We start from the raw sequence: 15,000 nt of genomic DNA, 5'->3' as shown, positions 1-15,000 counted from the left end.
ATAAATAATAGTAATAATTTTATATCAGTATTTTTATAAAATTTTAAAAAAATTAATATATTAATAATATTGAAAACATACTTAAACATTTTTTAGACATTTTAAAGAGAATAAAGTTTGTTTAATTAATATTATAACTTTTAAATACAAAGAATCAGTAATTATTTTTTTTTTAATTGTTAATAGTTAAAAAAAATAATTGAAATTTGAATGTTGTTGATTGTTTAATTAATGAATTTATTTTTAAAAAATTAATTGATTTTTTTTATTATGATGGTGTAAGTGATTGGTGAAAAAAAAAAAAAATTGATTGAAGTTAGTGATAAATAAATAATAATTTATTTTTTATTTTTTTACAAATTTGGAGGAAAAAATAATTAATTGAATTAAAAAAAATTAAAACATTAAAATTAAACATATTTTTCATTTTATTTTTAAAATATTTTATTTTATTTTTTTTATATAACAATGATTAATTTTTTTTTTTAAACATAAATTTAGTAAATATAAATAGAGCACTCAAAAAAGAAAAAAAAAAAAAATGAATTTAATTGTTTAGAATTTTTTTTATTATTTTTTTTTTTAATTAAAAGAAATAAAAAAAAAGTGAAAAAAAAAAAAAATTGGTAATGTATTTTAATTGGGAAAATGTTTATCAATTTTAAATGGGCCTGTGTCTACATTTAAATGATTTTTTTTTGTCAAATTTTTTTTTTTTTTTTTTTTTTTTTTCAAATTTTTTTTTTTTTCTTATTTTCCATCTTTAATTCAACATCCACAACAAAAAAAAAAAAAAAATAATTAAACTAAATATATTAAAAAAAAACAATGCACATATATTGTTCTATTATTTAGTTTTATTTCTATCTTAAATATAAATTAATTAAAAAAATTTAACCTTGAATGGCAGTTGCGAAACCAACTTGTTTATTACCAAAATCGAATACAGTATAGTAAGCAGAGATGAAAACATCACCAAGGATCCAGAAATTTCCCATGTTTAACTCGATACCCATAAATCCACTCAAACATTCAGTCTTTCCGAACTCAGTAACTTCTAAAACGTATTCTTTTGGAGTTAAAACAAATTCACGACCAGCAACGGTGATGGTAACATTTGGTAAGGTGTTGATAACGCTACAATCAGAGAAGACACCTTCACCATTTAAGATGACAGCACCTAATTTTTCATTGAGGGCAGTAATATCAGCCATTGGACCAGCAATGAGTGATGTACCTGAATCGCAAATTGCGTGACAAGTAGTACCACAGAAACCAGCTGATTGACCATCGATAGCAAAGTCATCCATAACGAATTCCCAATAGGTTTCGTTGGTTAATGGGACGTAGGTAATGTCACCAGTGTATTTGGTGTTATCGATTGAACCGAATGAGAGTTCACCACCGTTGGCACCTGGAGTTCTTGATAACCAGAAGGAGAAGAGTGTTGATGAAACTAAACCTTGTGATAACATGTTGTAAAAGACTGGTGGAATTGAATTAACAGAGATGGATTGGAAAGCAAGACCTAAAATACCATCGAATTTGGCGAAATCGAAAGCAATACCTGGTTCGGCAGTGGCTTCAGCGAATAATTGATCTTTAACAGTTAATGAACCAACAGTGACGGAATCTTGAGAGACAAAACCTGACATAGCACCACTACCGTATTGGATGGTGAAATCAGTTCCGTTGGCGACATATGTGCTTGAGGCACCGCTGTTATATTTGTTATGTAAATCACATGCAACAACAGTGATTGGACATTTCTTTGATGGAATCCACAAGTTGGATGAACCAGTATCGAAAACTACTTTGAAGGCTTGACCTGGGGTACCAATGGTAATGGCACCATAGTATTGAGCATCTTCAAAATCTGAAATTGGGATTGTGGTACCAGCATTGAGAGCAGATAATCTGTTTGACCATTTTTGTGGAACTCTTCTTCTAGATTCTCTTGAAGCTTGATGGAAGTTTAATGGTACTCTATTTTAATTAAAATTTATTATTAATATTTATTTTTTTATTTTTTTATTTTATTTTTTTTTATTATTCTTTTATTATTATTATTATTATAATTATTTTTTTATTTTATTTTATTTTTTATTTTTATTTTTATTTTTTTTTGATTGTTTGTTTGAAAATATTATATATTAAAGTAATAAATCTTAATATTTACGTTAAAGCTTGAGCTAAAACAATAGTAGCTAAAAATAAAGTTAAAATAAGTAATTTCATTTTCTTTTATGTAAGTCAGGTGACAATTGAAAAACCAAAAAAAAAAAAAAATTATTTAATAGTTTGGGCAATGGAAAAAAAATTTAAAAAATTTAAAAAAAAAAAAAAAAAAGAAAAATAAAAAGAAAAATAAAAAAATTAGTTTTAAAAAAAAAAAGTTTTTATTAAAAATATCTTTTTTTCCATTCGGTATTTTCAAATATATTAGATTTTCTTACCCCCTTTATTGAATCATGTGGAATTGATTAATAAAAAAATCTTTGTTGAAATCTGTGCGCCAAAATCTTTGTTAATTTAAATTAAATAATTTTTTTTTAAAAAAAAATTAATGTATAAAAAATAATAAAAATAATAAAAAAAAATTAAAAATAATAATAAAAAAAAAAATAAAAAATAAAATAAGAAAAAAAATAAAAATAATTAAAATTAAAAAAAAAAAATTATAATAAAAAAAAAAAAAAAAAAAAAAAAAAAACCAACAAAAAATCATACACTATTTCTATTGACTTTTCTTTTTATTTTTGTTTTTTGAAACAGTTTGCTTGTAATAATTTTTTTGTTTATTATTATTTTTTATTCTTTATTTTTATTTTTATTTTTTGGTGGGTTAAAAAAAAAAAAAAAAAAAAAAAAAATTAAGATAATAACTTTATTAAAATAAAATCATTTGGTATTTTGAGAATGTTATTCTGTTACCCAAGTTTCCAAATCATTTTCGACATTGTCTTATTTCTATTTTTTAAAATTTAAAAAATCAAATTTTTAAAAAAAATAAAAATCATTTTTGGGTTAATTTAGAAAAATCAAAATTTTTTTTTTTTGAATGGAATAACGCTTGTGCACATAGAGAAAAATCAAAATTTTTTTTTTGGATGGAATAACGCAATTTTTAGTTGCTTCTTCTTAAATCAAAATTTTTTAAGATATTTTTTTTAAATATCATAAAAAAAAGCGTATGTGGTCTAGTGGTATGATGCATCCCTGCCACGGATGCGAACTGGGTTCGATTCCCAGCATACGCACAAAATTTTGGGGTTTTGGTATTTTGGGAAAAATACGAACTTCGGAAAATCAACATTGAAGAAATCATGTTCAACTATAAAGATAACAGCACCACTTACGATTTACAGATCCTAAATCACACCACCCAAAACACCAAATTAAGACCTTTGAAAAAAACCTAAAAAGATTAGAGGTTATTGACTAAAATTAATCTATACCTTTCCACCTCCAATCTCGGTCATCTTCTTTCAATCTTTCTGTATTCATCATCAGATCATCAAGATCTTTCGATCTATCATCTCAAAGCTCAAAATAATAAATAACACATCGAAATGAGCTCTTACGCCGAAATAGTAAAAAAGTCACAAGTTCACTTGGATGAAGAATCTGCTCAGTTCATAAAAAACTACACAATCAAAACCCAACACTTAAAAGATCCCAAAACAAAATACACGATGTTTAGATATCATTTAAGATGTCTACCAGTAAACTATCCAAATCATGAAGATTGGACATTGAGTCATTTCTTCTTTAATTGTAAGAAAACATTAGATTTTATACCTATTTTATCAATTTAATTTTAAATAATAAAATATATAAAACTGGATATCTTTCAATAATGATAATAGTAAAAATATTTTTTTATAATAAAAAATATGATAAAATAAATTAAAAATTCTTTGTGATTTTTTATTATTTTATTTCTCAAACAAATTATTAAAAAAAAAAAGAAAATCTTAAAATATATGTTTTTTTTTATTTTTTTAAAATTTAAAAAATAAAAATTAAGTTTTAGGGCTTTTGTTAAGATAAACGAAGAATATATTTAAATAATACACCTTTTGAATATTCCCAGATTTGGAAATTTACTTTTTGGCTATTAGATTTTACTTAAATAGTAAAAATAACTTTTTTTGATTTCAAATAATTTAAAAAATTGAAAAAGGTCCAGTATTAAAAGACACTTTTTTTTAAAAAAAAAAAAAAAATAATCTATTGTACAAATGTAAAAAAAAAAAACACAAATAGAAAAAAAAATCTAACTGTAACAATTATAAATTTAGATAAAAGTTGATTGATAATTTAAAATATAAAAATAAAAAGGTAAAGAGATTAAAAAAAAAAAAAAAAAAAACAAATAAAAAAATAACAAGCAATTTAAATCTAATTTTAATATTATTTTTTTTATAAAGTAAAATAAAAATGGTTTAAAGTCAATTATAATCTAGATAATATAATATATGAATTAATACCAATCAAATGATATAGAAAGGAAAGATTTATCTATGCACTATATCATTAAGAAAGGTTGATCATCACATAAAAATTATTTCTAAACTTAGTGAAAGGAAATATTTATCTATGCACTATGGCATTTTGAAAAGAAGTTGACATCATTTATAAATAAAAATTAGAAATCAAAAACTAAAAAATAAAAATTAAAAGATTTAATAAAATATTTTTTTTTTCATTATTGTTTAAATTATCAACTATATTAATTTAAAAGAGGTACATTAACAATTGTTTTTTTTCGAAGAGGTACCATTGGGGAAGGAATCTTTTATTTCAATCTTTTGGGCCCAAATCTTTCCTTGGTTTAAAAAAATCAAATAATGCTGTTGCAATAATGAATATTAAATTCATCAACACCTTCTATTTTATATCACATCATTGCAGCAATGTCACAATATTAAATAATTTTCACTACCATCAACTATTGTAATGAAACCAATACAGACTCAAACCAACCAACAATATATTATCATCAAACAGCTCTTTCCTTGAAAATTTTAAACAATGACAACTTAATCAGCAATAATTATTCAAATAATAATAATAATAATAATTTATTTTAAAAATAAATTTTTTGAAAAAATAAATAAAAAAAATAAATTATTCCCATCATTTAACCAACTTGAATCTACAACTACTGAAGATGGATTTTAATGGTTCGGCTCAACCATCTCAACAAACAATTGGTTGTTTTTTAGTTTCAATTTTAATCCCTGGAACTGGTTTATTTGGTGGTTCTAACCTCACTAAATTAGCTAACCTCACTTAATTTGGTAATATAGGTATTGTTTTATTATTTCAAAACCATCCTCTATTCCGGTACAAAGTAGCATCACCATGTTTTAAGTTTAAAAGAATTAATTAACATCAACTTCACAATGAAATTTCACCACCATCTTACACACACAAATATCTTTATCATCATTTCACTTTGTAATATTAATTAACACCAATAATAATCACAATTTCAATAATTAGAATAACAATAATAACAAAATTATCAAGAAGGATACCAATTTCTTACATCAAAGATTCTAAAAGAAAACCGATAAAGAATTATCAACTATTCAAGGTTTTACAATTTCAAGAGATGGTTGATTTTATTTAATTGCAACATTAACAACATATTGAATTCACCAAAAACAAAAGAGTTTAAAAAAAAAAAAAATTTAAATCATAAGGATTATTTTTTTAAATAAATTCAAATTTATTGTTTAAGACCAAATACAAACATTATTTGTACCACAACATGACCAAACAGTTTGTTGGAAAACTTTAATTAAATCTACAATACTATTTGGATGATTTTTTGATTCAACTTTCTTTTTACAAGTTAATGAATGAATACAATAAATATGAATTGAACCTTGAGTACAAGCCCAAACATAACCACTGAAATATAAAAGTTTAGTGTAAACGGTTGGCTTAGTTGGTGAACCAATTGGAGAACCAACTTTTCTAATAAAGGAACCAGTATCACCATCCCAAACTGAAAGTGATTCATCTTCACAAGAGATCCAAACATTTTTTTCAACCAATGCCATTGAGGTGATTGGTTTTGAATAATGATTTCCATGTACTTCCAAGAGTTGATAAGATTGTGAATCAATTTGAGTCAATTTTGAACCACCAGTTATCCAAACGAAATTATTAACCAACATCATATTTACAGCACCAGTTTTACCCCATTGATCACTGGATTGATCATCATTTAAAGAGATTTTTGTAACCAATTCTTTACTCTTTACATTATAAACCAAAATTGATGGTGTTTCTTTAAGTGATACCCAAACATTTGGACCAACCGATAGTAAATTTGTGATATAATCATTTTCACTACCACTTGTCATTTGTTTACCAAGTGCAATTTCATAGAGTGGTATATTTTGATTGATAACACGATTGATTGCAGTTAGCCAAGATGATTTTTCAGATTCACTCTTAAATTCCATTTCCATTGTTCTTTTTTCTGGATGAATTAAATGAAGACTAACTTTATAACCTGGTGGACTAATTTCTTCTAACCAAGCACCCTCTAAAATGAGTGAACAACTTGGTTCTTTATCAGTTTGTTTACTATAGTATTTCAAGGTTTTATCAAATCTTGATAGGACAAACCAACGTAATCTCCAAGATTTTCTACCAAATGTTGAACCACCTCTACCTTTTTTAGTGATAAAATCAGATTTTGTACCAGATTGATCATCAAGATTAAAACGCCAAGCATTCCAAATTCTAATTGTACTTTGTTGTGGACCAATACCACCTGCTGACCAAATATCTTCTTGATTTACCAATGCCAATGATCTAATTGGACCTGGATGTAATTTTTGTTCACGGAAAATTTGATTACCATTCTCTGCATTCCAAACTATAATTTCACCAGATTCACAACCACCCCAAACACGACGTGAATTGACTTCCCATACTAATTGATTAACTTTTGCTTCTGGTTGTGGTACACGCATACTATATTGTAATTGACCACCTAAATTTTCATCATTACCACCTAAATCACCTAAACTTGTTGCACTAATATTATTTAAACTTTTATTTGCAATATTTTGTGATGAATTTGATGAATCTGATAAATTTGATCTTGGTGATGTTAAAACTGATGAATATTGTTGTTGTTGTAATTGATTTGTAGAATTTAAACTTGGTTGTTGTTGTTGATGATAATGGAATGGTTGACTATCAGCTAATGAATTTGGTGATTGAATACCACTAACAACTGAAACACCATTTACCATTAAAATATTATTAACATCACGACCAATAATTTGTTTAATTCTTTTAACAATTTTATTAAAAGTTGGTCTTCTATCAATATCACTATCCCAACAATCTTGAATTAAACCACAATATTCATGACCTGTAACAGTTTGAGTATAAGATGGTGAAATAGTTGGACGAAGTCCATTCTTTATTGCATCCTCTTGAAGAGATACCATTGAATAATTAAATTCTCTATATGGATGTTTTCTTGTTAAAAGTTCATGTAAAATTAAACCAAATGCATAAACATCGGATTTAACAGTATATTCTTCTTCTCTTAAAATTTCTGGTGCAACCCAAGTAATATTACCAACTGGGAAATTACGTAATTTATGTTTCAAAGCTTGAATAAACATTCTTGATGATAAACCAAAATCACCAACTTTTGCAGTGTAAACACCATCTTTCATTGAGAGTAAAACATTTGGACTCTTTAAATCACGATGAAGTAATGGTGGTGTAACTGAATGAAGAAATTCCATACCTTTTGCAATATCTAAAGCCAATTTCAAAATTAAAGCCCAATTACCATTAAGTTGATCACCAATAGGTGAATGTAAAAATTTATGAAGATCACCACAATCGATATATTCCATTACCATTGTAAATGGTGATAATGTAAAACCTAATAAATTTACAACGTTTGAATGTTTAAGATCAGACATAACATGAATTTCTCTTCTAAACTCTGAGAAAATTCTTGGTGCATCCTCTCCAACCACTTCTAATTGTTTAACTGCAACCATTGTATCATTTAAATTTGCACGATAAATTTTACCAGATGCACCTCTACCAATTAATTTTGGTGATTCAAATTCAATCTCTAATAAATCACCATATTTATAAGTACCACTTATAACTAAAGTTTGATTATTATGATCAAATTCAACTTGAATTAATGATGATTCATCACTTGTTGGTTGAATAATTTCTAAACGATTAATAATTGGTAATTCATGTGTAACATCTTTACCACTTCTTGGTGATGGTGGTTGTGATCCACCACTTTCTAAAACTTTAATATTATTAACTGCCAATGTAGTTGTTGTTATATTATCATCAGCACCATTATTAATAATTTGTTGTACTGGTGGTGGTGGTGGTGATGGTGGAACTCTAACTTCAAATTGAATTTGATTATTACCAAATGATGCAGGTTTAATTGATAGAATTCTTTTTTCTTTATGCATTTTAATTTGATCATAATTGAATTTCTTACTACCACTACCCCAAAAATCAGACATTGCAACATCTGGTACAAAAGTTTCGAAATTAATTTTTCTATCACCACAAAGTAAATACCAAACACCACTACTTGCAACTGCTTCACAATCACTCAATGAAAATAATGTACAATTTGGTTTATTAATACAATGTGGACATGGTATAACTTGATTTGTTTCTAAATGATACCAACTTGTACAAAGTGTATCAGCAATTTCAACGATTAATCTTAAAAGTTTTGCTGATAAACCTCTACCAGTACGACGATCACCTCTAACACTAATTTTAATAGTTGAACTACAATTTGCATAACTTGGTACCATTTCAATTAAAGCAGTAGAGGTTGAAAGGAATGATTTACCAGATTGTGATTCAACAACTACACCATTTCTCCAATAAAGAATTGGTTTCATATCAAATTCTTTACTAATTAATAAACGAATTAATAATCTACTAAATAAACCAGCTGGTGCAAATGATAATTGAATCCAACGATTAAATTCAACACGCGAATGATCAAGTGATGGCCAAAGTAAACCAAATGATGGTCTTATCTCTGGTAATTGTGATGGAATTATAAATTTTTGATTTAATTCATTAAATAATCCTGGTGTTAATGTATTTGATTTTGAACTATAATCAATACTACTACCATTAATTGGTGAACCACCACCACCACCAATTAAATCAAGATCAGAATTTGATCTTGAACGTAATGGTGAACCACTAATTGATCTTTTAGTTGATGTTGAATTTTTTGATGAACTATTATTACCACTTAAAATTGGATTTGAACTATGACTACCTTTTGATTTTGAATCAACTAATCTTAAAGTTGATGGTGACGATGGTGTTGTTTTAAATGGTGAAGATTTATTACTACCATTATTATTATTATTTGAATTATTATTATTATTATTATTATTATTTACATAACTATTACCATTATTACCATTACTTGAAGATAATGAAACTAAATCACTATCTAATGGAAACATTAATTCAAATCTTTCTAATAAATTAATTAAAAGTGAATGTAAACCTTCATCTTCAATGAAATGAGGTGGTTTCCAAATTTGATAAAGGTCACTTTTTTTTAAAACACCATCTTTAATGAATTTATGTTTTGTTGTAATGATTGAAGAGAAAACACCTGTTAACCATTGTGGATCTAAAAATACATATTGATCGAGACCTGGTTCATCAAAGAAAGAAATTGAACCCAATGGTACCAATGCTTTAGTAGCAACTTTAACATGAATTTCATCATGAAAATCCAAATTTGAAAGTACCATTTGTGAGAAACTTTGCCAAGTTAAAACTGGTGGTACCAATGTTGAACGTTTTTTAATGATTAATTTCTCAAGTTTTAAATAAAGTTCTGGCAGAGATTGTTTTAATGATGGTAATTCCACCACGGTCTTTTTCAAAAGGTCCAAGAAATTATCGAATCCAACACCAGTTGAACAACTTAGAATTGAAATACCCTTTAATCTAAACTTTCTAAAATATTTACTATAGATATTCTCTAAAATTTCATCCAACTCTGATTCGGAATGAGTTGCTAAATAATCATCTAAATGAGTACCAATTAAAAGTATTGGTGCATTCTCTGCTTTTGAACGAATTGAATGTAACCAAAATTCAACACGACTATTAACTTCTGGTTTACAAAGATTCCAAACTACAACATACAATGCTGAATCTGTTAAAAACATTTGATGACTTGTATAATAAAGTTCTTGACCTGCACAATCCCAAATTGACATTGTAACTCTTTGATTTACCATTGTACCACTACCACCACTATTATTATTATTATTACCATTACTACCACCTATACTTAAATTACTACCTGAACCTAAATTACTACCTGAACTTCCAATAACTTGAATATTACTCATTGAAGTATTTGTACCAACTGGTGGATGATAATTATTGCCGCCGCCGCTTGAATTTACATTATTACTATTTGTATTTATATTTAAATTACTACTATTATTATTTGTACCATTTGAATTTGTATTATTTAAAAAACTATTTGAACCACCACCACCACCTGATGAATTATTACTATGTATACCACCTGATGAGTTAACATTACCAACACCACCACCATTTGAATGAATATTACCACTACTACTATTTATATTTATTTGACTATTTGAATTTACACCATTTGAATTAATACCTCCTCCATTTGAATGAACATTTATATTATTATTTGAATTAATATTATTAGAAGAGATTGAACTATTTGATAATGAATTTGAAATTAAAGAATTTGAACTTGGATTTGAAGGTAATTCAATATCTAAATTAAATTTAATTTCATCGATATCAATACCATCGGTTGAAACATTTGTACCTAAATGATCAGAATTTTTAGAGAATTTCTTTTTCATTTTTAAACATTTAACTAAACTTGTTTTACCAACATTCTCTTGACCGACAATCATAAGTTTAACACGATAAGATGGTTCACCCTGAAATAAATCATGAAAATAACGTTGAATATCAATTAATTTACCAGTTTCCGCTATACGACGTGGTGGTGATACCAATGTATCAAGGGTACCTTGTAGATCCAAATGTTCCAATCTCTTATAGGATACAATGTATAGTGGTAATGTTGTTAAAATATTAAAACTTAAATCTAATCTAACCAATTCTGTTAAATTTGCCAATTCCGGTGGTAACACTGAAATACAATTACCCGATAGATCCAAATGAGTTAAATGTACCAACATACCTAGGATCGGTGGTACAACACACATACCTAATCCTGATAAATCCAATACTGGATCACCAGTATACCAACATTGATAAATTCTTTCCAAAACGATATCACTAAATGATTGATTAAATTTCAATGCTAAATCCTTATTACGTAGGATCACCTTATGATCAATCGATTCCAAATGATTATCATCTATTGATACTCTAACCAAATGAAATGGTAAATTACCCAAATGTTTCAATTTATTACCACTAATATCCAATGTCAACAATGACTCGAACCATGGTGGTAGCTCAACCTCTCTAAAAAGATTATTCGATAGATTCAATCTCATTATACCCTCTGGAAATAGCGATGGATGAATATAGGAGATATAATTATTTGATAGATTTAAATCCTCCAATATTGAGAATTTATTAAATGTATTTGGCACCGACGAGATTGCATTATGTGATACATCCAATTTTCTAAGTAATTTAAATTCCTCTGGAAACCATAACGGTATCTCCAATATATGATTGCCTCGGATCGATAATGATATTAATTGTGTCAATTGTTTCAATGATTCTGGTATCTCTCCTAATAAATTATCATTTAAATTCAATATCGATATTGATTTAAAATCACCTTGAAATCTATTCTCTATCTCTGGTATCATCATTAATTCTAATGAATAAATCATTCTCTTTGATAAATCTAAATATTTCATATCACCATTACAATTATTATTATTAAATTCAATTATATCTTCTAATGTTTCATTATTATTATTATTGCTATTATTATTACTTTTATTATTGGTTGATGTTGTCCTTTTTTCATCATTTAAATCATTTAATAATAATGAATTTATATTTATACTTTCATTATAATGATTACTATTTATTGTATAATGTTGTTTATGAATTGAATTCATTTTTTTTTTTGATTTTTTTTTCAGTTGTTAATTATTTTTTTTTTTTTTTTTTTTTTTGGTTTTTTTTTTTTTTTATTTTGATTTTTTTTTTGATTTTTTTTTATTTGTTATTTAACTGTATTATTGCTGTTATATATATATGGTTTTGTAAAAGTTTAAAATAGAAATAAAAAAAAATAAAAAAAAAAAAGTCAATCATCAGTTGCGATTTTTTTTTTTAAAATAAAAAATAAAAAAAAAAAATAAAAAAATAAAAAGTCAGTTGATCAAATAAAAATTGGGGAAAAAAAATTTATAAAAAAAAAAAAAAAAAAAACTAACCTAATTTTGTAAAGGTATTAAAATCTACTGAAATGAAAAAAGAAAATTTTTTGAAAAAAAAAAAAAAAATATCTTTTTTCAAGATATTTTTTATTAAAATAAATAAAATAAAAAAAAAAAAAGGTAAATAAGTAATTGTTTTTATTTTCTACTACACAAAATGAAAAAAATATTTTGGTGTACTCTTTTTTTTTTTTTTTTTTGTTATTTGTGTTAGATATATAAAAAGAGTGTGTAAAAAAAAAAAATAAAAAAATAAAAAAAAAATAATAAAAAATAATAAAAAAAGAAATTTTTTAAAAAAAAAAAATAAAAAAAAAAAAAAATAAAAAAAAAAATAAATAAAGAAAAAAAAATAACTGGTTTGGTGTGTGTGTGTGTGTGTGTGTGGGTATGTTTGAGTTTTTTATTTTATTTTTTTTTTTTTTTTTTTTTTTTTTTTTTTTTTTTTTTTTTTAATAGTCTATTATTGGTCATTTCTTTTTCTTCTAATGATCAATTATTTTTATTTTTATTTTTATTTTTATTTTTATTTTTATTTTTATTTTTATTTTATTTTTTTTTTAAAAAAAAAATTACAATATTTTTGAAGTGGCTTGGGTACTCTACCTTTTTATTTTATTTTTAATGTTCCAACCTTGTTGAATTTATTTTATTTTATTTTTTATTTTTTATTTATTTTTTTAATATAAATGCAACATTTATTATCTTATTATTGTTGTTTTTAAAAATAATAAATAAGTACAAAAATAAATTTTTGTTGATGGTGTATAATTAATTGGAAAGATAATTATATGCGATGTTCTTCGTGCGAAGATTTGTAAAAAATTGCGTAAAAAAAAAAAAAAAAAAAAAAAAAAAAAAAAATTAAAAATTTTAAAAAAAAAAAAAAAAAAAAAAATAGATTTTTAGAAAAGTTGAATCAATTCAGTGAATCAATTGGCAAAAAATGAAATTTAATAGTTTTTTTATGATAATTAATTAATTTTGGGCTTACTTCCGTGCGAAAGTACAAATTTTCTTTGTGCTATGAAAAAAAAAAAAAAAAAAAAAAATTAGATTCAATTTTCGTACATACACGCAAAAAATGTTTGTACAAAACTAGTAGTTTTTATGATTTTACTAATATTTTTTTCAAACAATAATTATGTTTTTATTAATTATTATTATTATTATTATTAATATTATTTTTTTTATTTTTTTTACTTTATTATTCTTTTAGAGAAAAGACGAGTGAAAGAAGAAAAAAAAAAAAAAAAAAAATAAAAATTAAAAAAAATGAAAAAAAATAAAATAAAAAAATAAAAATAAAATTTAAAATCCAAATCCATCAGATTTTTTTAAATTTCGAAGAATATTCCATTCCAAAACGAAAGTTTTTTTTATTTTTATAATTAATAACCCTTACCTAAACATATACTATTTTAATTTTTTGCTTAAAAAAAAAAAAAAAAAAAAAAATTAGAAAAAAAAAAAAAAAAAAGAGTTCTTGATTTTAAAGAATAAAAAAAAAAAATAATTAGAATTAAAAATGATAATGAAAAAAAAAAAAAAAAAAAAAAAAATTTTAAGCCATTTTTTATTTTTTTTTTTTTTCTTTTTTTTCCAAAACATCCAAATTCGCCAATCATTTTTTAAGATTTACCAATTTCAATTTAATTTTATTTTTCAAATAAAATTAATAATAATTCAAAGGATAAAAATTAGAATAATATTATTTATAAATTTTTTAAAAAAAATAATTTCCAGAAGGCGTTTTATCTTTATTTTTTTATTTTTTTAAATCAATTTCAAATTTACCTTTTTCTGAATAATTTGAATATTTATTTATATCTCAACACCCAATTTTTTTTTTTTTTATTATTTTTTTTTATTTTTATTAATTTTTTTTTTTTTTTTTTTGTTGCTTTTTATTTTTTTTTTTTAATATTTTTTTTTTTTTTTTTAATATTTTTTTTTTTTAAATTAAAAAAAGAAAAATTAAAAAAAAATGAAACATTTTAAAAGGGGTTAGAATACAATAAATAAATTTAATAATTTTTAAAGTAAAGTAATATTATAGTTTATATTTAATTTTTTAAAAAAAGGATTTTTTTTATTTTTTTTTTCCTTTTAATTTTTAAAAAAAAAAAAAATATAATAATATAAAAAAGATTATTTAAAAAAATGAATAATAAAGATGACCTATTTATTCAAAAAATATTAATAACAGGTGGAGCAGGGTTTATGTATGATTTGATTATTTTTTAAATTTTTATTTTTTATTAATTTAATATTTGAAACTAACCTTTTTTTTTTTTTTTTTTCTTTCTTCATTCAATTATAATTAAAATAGTGGATCACATTTAGCAATTTATCTAACTAAAAAGTTTAAAAATTCAAAAATAATTGTTTTAGATAAACTCGATTATTGTTCAAATATTAACAATTTGGGTTGTGTATTAAAAGAATTAAATTTCAAATTTTATAAAGTAATAATCAATTTTTA

At 23.8% G+C, this 15,000-nt stretch overlaps 6 protein-coding genes and 1 non-coding gene across 7 annotated transcripts in view; 4 read left to right on the top strand and 3 right to left on the bottom strand.

Moving 5' to 3' along the window:
* The window catches only part of DDB_G0279471 (hypothetical protein), a gene marked incomplete at both ends in the record, with an annotated part of 422 nt that extends 322 nt beyond the window's left edge, over positions 1-100 (bottom strand). Inside the window, one exon of the mRNA XM_636554.1 lies at positions 82-100. Coding sequence (XP_641646.1) covers positions 82-100 — 19 coding nt within the window. The remainder of the gene's footprint in view (positions 1-81) is intronic.
* A 793-nt stretch (positions 101-893) lies between these two features.
* ctsD (cathepsin D) lies at positions 894-2,238 on the bottom strand (the record flags this gene model as incomplete). The annotated part of the gene is made up of 2 exons (XM_636553.1): positions 894-1,986; positions 2,180-2,238. The coding sequence occupies 2 exons, from the start codon at positions 2,236-2,238 to the stop codon at positions 894-896; spliced, it is 1,152 nt and encodes a 383-aa protein (XP_641645.1).
* A 951-nt stretch (positions 2,239-3,189) lies between these two features.
* tRNA-Gly-GCC-10 lies at positions 3,190-3,260 on the top strand. Its single transcript has one exon. It is a non-coding gene; the product is annotated as a tRNA-Gly (tRNA).
* A 435-nt stretch (positions 3,261-3,695) lies between these two features.
* Positions 3,696-3,818, top strand: DDB_G0279469 (hypothetical protein; the record flags this gene model as incomplete). Its single annotated transcript, XM_636552.1, has 1 exon — positions 3,696-3,818. One exon carries the CDS (start codon positions 3,696-3,698, stop codon positions 3,816-3,818), a length of 123 nt encoding a protein of 40 aa, XP_641644.1.
* A 1,358-nt stretch (positions 3,819-5,176) lies between these two features.
* On the top strand, positions 5,177-5,302 carry DDB_G0279467 (hypothetical protein; the record flags this gene model as incomplete). Its single annotated transcript, XM_636551.1, has 1 exon — positions 5,177-5,302. The coding sequence occupies one exon, from the start codon at positions 5,177-5,179 to the stop codon at positions 5,300-5,302; it is 126 nt and encodes a 41-aa protein (XP_641643.1).
* A 445-nt stretch (positions 5,303-5,747) lies between these two features.
* Positions 5,748-12,191, bottom strand: roco6 (ROCO family protein kinase; the record flags this gene model as incomplete). The annotated part of the gene is made up of 1 exon (XM_636550.1): positions 5,748-12,191. The coding sequence occupies one exon, from the start codon at positions 12,189-12,191 to the stop codon at positions 5,748-5,750; it is 6,444 nt and encodes a 2,147-aa protein (XP_641642.1).
* Positions 12,192-14,678: 2,487 nt separating this feature from the next.
* tgds (hypothetical protein) overlaps positions 14,679-15,000 on the top strand; it is a gene marked incomplete at both ends in the record, with an annotated part of 1,621 nt that continues 1,299 nt past the window's right edge. Inside the window, 2 exons of the mRNA XM_636549.1 lie at positions 14,679-14,740; positions 14,848-14,983. Coding sequence (XP_641641.1) covers positions 14,679-14,740; positions 14,848-14,983 — 198 coding nt within the window. The remainder of the gene's footprint in view (positions 14,741-14,847; positions 14,984-15,000) is intronic.

Source organism: Dictyostelium discoideum (genome assembly GCF_000004695.1).
Source record: "Dictyostelium discoideum AX4 chromosome 3 chromosome, whole genome shotgun sequence".
Classification (NCBI taxonomy): Eukaryota; Evosea; class Eumycetozoa; order Dictyosteliales; family Dictyosteliaceae; genus Dictyostelium; species Dictyostelium discoideum.
Note: the sequence above shows the minus strand (reverse complement) of the source record. Positions and strands in the feature narration are given on the sequence as shown.